This window comes from Natrix helvetica (genome assembly GCF_964273705.1).
Source record: "Natrix helvetica genome assembly, chromosome: 4".
NCBI lineage: Eukaryota > Metazoa > Chordata > Lepidosauria > Squamata > Natricidae > Natrix > Natrix helvetica.
Genome location: NC_138550.1, coordinates 172,237,985 through 172,245,910, shown reverse-complemented (window position 1 = coordinate 172,245,910; position 7,926 = coordinate 172,237,985). Strand labels below are relative to the sequence as shown.

At 55.8% G+C, this 7,926-nt stretch overlaps 1 protein-coding gene across 1 annotated transcript; it reads left to right on the top strand.

The window, feature by feature from the left end:
• Window positions 1-2,808: 2,808 nt before the first annotated feature.
• Window positions 2,809-7,412, top strand: SPATC1 (spermatogenesis and centriole associated 1; the record flags this gene model as incomplete). Its single annotated transcript, XM_081953256.1, has 5 exons — window positions 2,809-2,985; window positions 4,383-4,509; window positions 5,115-5,708; window positions 6,329-6,462; window positions 6,915-7,412. 5 exons carry the CDS (start codon window positions 2,809-2,811, stop codon window positions 7,242-7,244), a joined length of 1,362 nt encoding a protein of 453 aa, XP_081809382.1. The 3' UTR covers window positions 7,245-7,412.
• Window positions 7,413-7,926: the final 514 nt, after the last annotated feature.

The window sequence follows — 7,926 nt, the reverse complement described above, 5'->3', positions numbered from 1 at the left end:
GAATGACAACATTGCTTCGTTTATTTTCGTTTATTTGGAAAATTCATGGCTCTTCTGTTATGATAGGATGACAGCCACTAAAACAGAGCTGCTCTCTGTGCTGCGACTGGATTGTTTAACCCACCCACCCACCCTCAATTTGGTTAAATATTTAAACAGGGAATAACATGATCATAATTTTGTAGATGTCAGTCCTGCTCCACAAATAGGTGCCCTCCCTGGAAGATGCTGTCTTTTATCACTCCAACCATGGGAATGCTTGGGGGAGAATAGGTAGGCCTGACAATCCTAATTTTGATGATGATGATGATGATGATGATATCATTGATTCAGTCACGTCCGACCCTTGGCGATTCTCAGGGCCAGGTGACCTCGCCACATCTTCTGATCATGCACAGCTTCTTTGAGTTGTTATATGTCCTGGCTAGTGGTCAGCTTTGATGGTGTCTGGTCACCGTCTTCTTTGGCGGTCTGGTTGCCTTTTACCCCAAACTCTTCCCAATGGAATCATTTTATCCCATGAATTACCCCGCGTGACATGGCCAAAATAAGTGAGATGCAGTTTCGCAATTTTGCCTTCTAGTGACATTATGCACTCTAGTATTTGCTGGTTAGTCACCTTTGCTGTCCAAGGAATAAGCATTTGCCCCCTATTGATATCAATTCCATGGTTACATACAGTATAAAGCATTGCTTGCAAATCGGGGGGGATTTTGTTTTATACCAAAGAGCATCTGAGTGGGCTGAAATAAGCCCAACAGGGGTGGGGGTGGGGAGACCGAACTCTGCAGGTGTTTTACAAAAGAGAAACATGCAAGAAACCTGAATGGGGAGAAGTTGCTGGAGATACACACTAGCCTGGACTTTGCCTGCTTGGATGCCTAGGCTGGCATTTCTCCACCTCAAAGTTGCTGGAGTTGAGAAATCCTTCCCTGGACACAGGGCAGCAATAGCCCCGATCCAGTAGCCCTCTTCTGGTGGTTTGAAGCAGGCCCTTCCTTGAAGACATCTCTGCACAACGATCCCGACAGATGCGGCTTCCCAGCAGGTGGTCATTCACACGCACCCTGCACCCCACCGAACGGTGGTGGTGTGGAGTCGTCAAAGTCATCCACGGGGTCAGAGCGTGAGAAAGCTGCCGGCTGGCTAAAGAGGCCAGACTGGGTGCACATTTGACTCTCAGCAGCTGCCAAATCTGTATAGGGATCTGTGTGAGGAGCTTAGGACCGAACCTCCCCAAAACAAGGCAGGAGGAGGCAGGAAGGACCCGTCTCTCTCTTTGTTAAATCACAGAGAAACTGTACAGCGGATACTTACTTATCAAATCAGCGGAAGGAAAATTAAATTTTTGCTGAAAAATCCAGGAAAGGATATTTAACAACAAAAGAACGGCTTGGTTCCACAGCAGGAATCTCCAAACTTGGCAACTTTAGGACTTTGTCACAGGGGGCTTCAGGACTGGAGGTCTTTAAAGAGAGACTGGGCAGCCACCTGCCTGAAGTGGTGCAGGGTCTCCTGCTGCAACAGGGGGTTGACCTCCAAGGCCCCTTCCAGGTCTATTTGATTGAGCTTCTTGTGGACTTCAACATGACTGGCTGGGAAATTCTGGGAATTGAAATAGTAAAGTTGCCAAGTTTGGAGATCCCCATACTAGAGCACTGAATATGCGAATAAGATAAGGGTAGGGGAATTCTTCTCTGCGTTGGTAGACCTGAAAGCCACCATTGGTCTCATAAATGGAAAACTGGAAGCTTCGGGTTGGCGGAAAATGTTTAAACTGCTCCTTCTATTCCACTATTTGTACAATTGGAGGTCGGCACAAAACCAGGTCTCTAATTTATTCATAAGTGACATTTTGATGTTTTTGAATTAGGAAAGGTCCCCCCCCCCACACAAAATATTAGTGATAGGAACACACACATACACACACCATTGCAGTAGTGGGTGACCTGCATTTCAGGAGGCCTGGGCAGAAGACAAAAATGTAGCTGCCTGGACGACCTGGGCAGCAAAATAAGGGCACTTTTCTTTGGGGATGGAAAGTTAAGCAGTTTTCTTACCTTGGGGTTTGTTTTACCAGCAGATGCTCTTGTTCATTGTAGATTAATGTTGTTCAAAAGGGTTGATTAAGTATCAGTCCATGGGAAAGAGGACAGGTAAAAGAATGAACTCTGGGCTTGTTCGGGGCAAGGTTCGGAGGAACAATAGTCACCGATGACTGCTTATAGAATCATCATTTGAGACCATGCCCTTCTTTATATGCTGATTTATAAAGTTTACTAACCTGAATTCTGAGGAACCCTCGGCAATATACAAATATTAGCGAAGATTAGAAACTGGATCTCTTCTATGGATTTATGGCATTTTGCATATGGGGATTTTATCATGGGTGGCAGCTTAGACCTGTGGCAGCCAGCAAGCTCCAGAGTAAGCTGCTCTGGGCAACTCACAATAACAGTGAAACCAATAAACAAACAAAAAATGCAATAAGAACACCACTGAAACAAAAAGACAAAAATCCAGTGGAACGGCTTCCTGCAGAAGTTGCAAGCTCTCCATCCCTGCAGATTTTCAAGATGAGTTTAGATGGCCATTTGTTCCCAATGGTAAAAGTCACGGGTGTCAAATTCGCGGTGTCACATTGCCGTCACATGATGTATCGTGACGTTTTCCCCCTTCATGGAGCTGGGGTGGGTGTGGCCTGCCCGTGGGCCACTGGTTTGACACCCCTGGTTTAAGGTCTCCCACTTAAGCAGGGGGTTGGATTAGAAGACCTCCAAGGCCCCTCCCAATTCTGTTATTCTGTTAATGTCTGTGAAGTCCTGGAACTCTTCGGCAGAGAAGCAGAGGACCTGTGGAATGAACTCAGAGAAAACGGTTAAGGAGGAATGTGATAACAGACGGGCAAAGGTGGAGAAACAGAGGAAAGCAAAGTGGATGTCGGGAGAAACCATGGAAATTGCCAAGAAGGGGAAAGAACAGAAGGCAAAGCGAGGAAACTCTGGCAAACTCTGTCCAGAAGGAGCTTCACAGAGTTTCAGAGAGCTACGAGAAGAGACAAAAAAAACAGGGTTACGACTCCCGTAGAGACACCCAGGACAGCAACAGACACGGACAAAGGAGGAAAGTCTTTCAAAGGATCCACTGAACTCAGAAGGGGTTTCCGACTGCAAGCTGGCAGTTAAAGGAGACCGAGGGAGCTTGCTAGTCAGCGGCTGGGAGGAGATCCAAGGAAGGTGGAAGGCATGCACAGAAGCCCTCAGCACCCAACAGAGGCCTCGGAAGAGCAGACCCTCTCGTTGTTCTCATGAAAAACCTACCTACAGGTCAACAACCCACAGTTCGGACAGAATATGAAAAACAGACTGGATCCAGGTTGGCAAAAGAGTGTAACAAGGCTGGACAGGCTGCCCTTATTTTTTCAGCCTATATACTAAGTCTATTAAGGGAAGCTGGGTTGGAAGAAGATATTTTAAAATTGGAGGAAGACCAATATGCTGTGCTGCTGATGACACGGCCCAGACAGTGAAAAATGCAAAAGATTGGCAATCTCTAACCATCAAAGTCAAGGAGCAGAGGGAAAAAAGGAGATTAAATATAAAGGAGGCCAGATTAAGGGCAACAGGCGCCGTCAGCCTTAGAAATGGCAATGAAGCTGCCAGGGAGGCCAATGGCTTCTGCATTTTAGTGCCCACCATGAACAGTAAAGGCAGAAGCCTTTGAGAAACACCCAGCGGAGGAGCCCTTGCTGGAGGTGGAGGGTCCAGGCAGGCCTTGGAAGGCTCTGCGCCTCCGAAGATCAGGCTCACGGAAGCCCCGGAGTTCCGGGGATGCTCCATGGAAGCCAGAATATCATCCGGATGGAAAAGGATCCAGAAAATCCTCCCCCACTGAGAGCCTTCCCTAAACAGGAGAGGTTTCCCTTCCCTAAAGGAGTGGGGCCCAAGGGGGATCTCAGGTGGAGGGGGCCAACTCCCCCAGCCCTTTCAAGGCAGGCAAGACCCCCCCCCCCACACACAAAGAGGCCCCTGCCACTCCTCTGCTCCCACCACGCGCCCCTCCCAGCCCTTGAACATTTTCCCATCAGTTTTCATTTATCAGAATTTGGAGAAGGGCAACATTTGAAGGGTGAGAGTTTCGGTGCCTGGGGCTTTAAACTGCAAGGGAAACGGAGGGGAGGGGGAATCAGAGGCCGGAGGGAAATTGTGTGGGCATCTACAGGTGGAGTTGTCAGTCGGAGCAAGACTTTGGCTGCAAACGGTGGTGCCTCTGAGCACCCAGGCCAAGGAAGGGCGAGGAGCATTTCCAAGATGGGTAGCACACCCTGTAGGTGTGCACACTGTGCCACTGATACCCGCTTTCTCTGGGCCTCATTCCCACAGCCACGGCTGATTTTCTGCCCAAAGACGGACTCCCGGCATGCTGCGCTTGCTCCGGGAGCCTCACTGGCTGCCTCCCGCTTGACCAGCCTCTTGTGGGCACTCACACCCTGCCCTCCAGGCCGTGGGCGTGAGGGGACTCACTGTGGCCACTCTTTGGAAGGATGCTGTGCCCAGGAGGGCTCCAGCCATCGCTACTGTGCCCTGCTCTAGAGCCGGGGTGCCAGTCACAGAACAGATGCCAGGGCTTGGAAAGCGGACTTTCCCCCGAGAGTCTGAAGGTTTTGGGAAGGAGGCAGAAGCCCTGCCAGCAGCTTCAGGCCTTTTAGGGGCCGGATGCCCAGGGATGGAGGGAGCAGGAAAGGGGGGGTCCCAACACCCACCTGCCCCCTCTGCATAGAGCTCCTTCGGGAGGGTGCATGGGGGGGGGTACATCCCTCCGTTTAATGAAGTAAATCATGTTCTGACCGAGGGCATCAGAGGAAGCGCCACCCGGGCATGCTGTGAGCCGAAAGGGGGCGGGCGGGAGGCTCTGCAGAAGGGAGCCGAGGCTGCTTCCAGGGCGGCAGGTGGGCGCCCAGCGGAACAAGCCGGGGGAGGGAGGGGGCACAAGGCGGCAGGGGAGGCCGCCACCCCTTCCCCGAAAGCAAAAGATCCCGAGGCCTCCGGGGAGCCAGCGGGAACCCCCTCCCCGCCCGGCGCTCGCTCAGCAGACGCTCTCTCTGTTCTTTGCAGCCAGCGGCGCTTCCAGCCCGAAGTTCGCTGCTCCTCCCGTCTCCCTCCAGCCCGCCGGCTCCCCGGGCTATTGCCACGAGTGCGCCTTCCCGTGGCACCCGCACCGGCCGCCTTCGGCCCCGGCCTTCTCCTGCGGCGCCCCCCCGCCTTTCCTGCCCTGCTGGCCCCAGCCCGGCCCCCAGCGCTTCCCGGCAGCGCCGGATCCTTGCGCCCGCGGCAGCCCCGCCGCCTACCACGCTTTCGGCTTCGGCCCCGGAGGCCCCGCGCCCGCCCAGCCGCCGCCGCTCGCCTTTTGGATGGGGGCGGGCGGCGCGGAGACGGTGGCGGCGGGCGGGGGCCTCTTCTTCGCCTCTCCGGTCCAGAACGCCTTTCCGGCCCCGCCGCAGGGCAGCCAGCCCCCCGCAGCCCCGCCGCAGCCCCCCGCGCCCCCTCCCGGCCCGGCCCCGCCGCCTGAGGTCGGAAAAAGCGAGTCCCCGGCTCCAGAGGAAGCCCCGCAGCCCCCGCGGGCGAAGGAGAGCAGCGGCTCAGTCCAGCGCCAGGGCGCCGCCGACAGCAGCAGCAGCACCGCCGGCGCCACCGGCACCACCGAGGAAGGTGAGCAAGGCGGCGAGGGGAGGTTGCCGCGCGGGATCCTTTGCCCAGAGACCCTGCCCAGCCCGTGGGAGAGGGACGCCAAAGGCCCCCGCGATGCGCGCAGTCCCGCGGCTCCGTCCAGGCTGAGCACTTAGGGCCAGCCAACGAACCGAGAGCCGGCGTCAAATGCTTCCCGCTTACTCCCTGAAATTTCAGGTGGAGTTAAAAGGCGGCAAGGCGAAGAGGGGCGCCCGAGCTCCATTTCCCGCAGGGTCCTTCCCGCCCAGCTGCTCTGACCTATTGGCTCGGCCGTCTCGTGTTCGGACCCCGGGCGGCGACCTCGCCGCGTCCTCATCCGTGGCGCTGGCTCAAGCCAGCCCCCGCCCGTCCGCCCGCCCGCGGTGCCTTCCTCCCGGCCAGGGCGAGCGACCCCACCAAGTCATCCGGAGACCGCCTCCCTCCCGGCTGCATCGGGGACTCCCGCCCTGCTTTGGAGCAGGAGGGGCCCTGCGCCCCCTCAGGCGTTGCTGACCGCTGGGTCTCCGCCTCTTCCCCCTCCGGCCTAGCTTTAGCCACCTGCTGGGGCGGGGCTGCCTGGGACGGGGCCGCAAGTGCCGCTGCTGATTGGCGGTCTCTTGCAGAAGCCAATAAGCAGGAGCGCATTGTGGGCGAGGTCGCCTTCCAGCTGGACCGCCGCATCCTCGCCAGCATCTTCCCCGACCGAGTCCGCCTCTATGGCTTCACCGTTAGCAACATCCCTGAGAAAATCTCACAGGTGAAGCGATCTCCCCTTGCGGCCTGTCCGGGGGGGGGGGGAGGTACCTTGTGGCAGGAGGAGGTGCTCTTTGTCCTGCCGGGTGTGACAGGGTCTGTTGGCTTCCAGCTGAGGCCCCTCAGTCTGGGCAGCTGCAAGACAACCCCGCTCCCCGCGGCTCCCCCTAGAGTGACCTTTGGGGCTTTACGTGGCAAAAGCATCCTCCCAGCTTCTCCTGTAGTCAGGAGGGGGCAGGGTAGGTCAGGTAGTCCCCCCCCCATGGCTGGACTCCGCCACGCCCTTAACCGACCCACAGAGGCTGCTTTGCTGGACTCCCTCTGAAGGGGGGCAGCCGTGGCTCTCACCCATCCTGGTTCCCGGGCTCTTCCCTTGGAGGCCCCAAGTGAAGCTCAGGCACCCCAGGATGGGCATCTTGCCCCCCTGCCCTTCTCACGTTCCCCTTTTCTTCCCAGAGGGAAAAGGACCCCTTCCTGCAGCTGAGTCTGGAGGAGTCTGAGGCCGCCATGGAGCGCTACAACAGCGTCATGGACATCCTGAAGCCCCTGGGCTATGACCCCCAGCTCCACCCTAGCCTGACGGAGCGCACGGTGAACACCTTCGGCATCCTTCGTGGGCGGCCAGAAGCCTCCAGTCCCGAGGCAGCCGCCTACAGCGACGTCCAGCACTTGGAGGAGGTGGTGAAGAGCATGGTCCCCGCCGAAATGCTGGAGGATTGCCTGCTGCTGCTGAGCTGCCTCCACAAGCTCTCACAGGAGGATGGGAAGCCCCTCTTCATCTGGTGACCCCCCTTCCCCCTATTGTGCGCCCCCATTAAAGGCAATAAAGGTCTAGAAAGGACTGGCTGCCGTGTCGCCCTCTCCATCGGGAGCCCAGGCGTCTCTGCCCCTGCCAAGCCCCGTATGGCCAATGCCATTCCACCTTGGGGGAAAAGTGGGTCCTTTCTGGGGGGAGGGCTCTGGACGATGCAGGGAGTCCCTGAAGCAAAGTGTGTTGGGGGGGGGCAGAAAAAAGCCCCACCCCTTTAAGGCAGGGCTTGTATTAAAAATTAACAAATCCCAGGCCAGGAAGATTGTGGTGATATACATGTGATGTAAAACAGATCAAGGAATGTTTTATAAGAATTGAGACAGCTGCATCCTGTGTTATATGCAGATACCCAGTTTATAGAAGACAATGGAATTAAGCATAATTACTTGGAGGATTTGCATATTTTTACCTTCCTAAAAGAGAGCAGATTGATTTTGTGCCACTAAGTCATTGTCAGCTCTTCATGAAGACCGAGAGTTTCTCCATGACCTTCAATCTGGTCTTTAGGTCTGGTCAGCACTGCAAGGGAGCCCAGGGGGTCATCCCTTCTTCCCTGGCCTTTCCTGGCATTAAAGATGCACCTGAGAGAGAGGCCTCCAGCTCCTGCGCCTGATGGAGGAGAGTTCTGGTCTGGTCAGTGTTGTTTCTGGGACAATC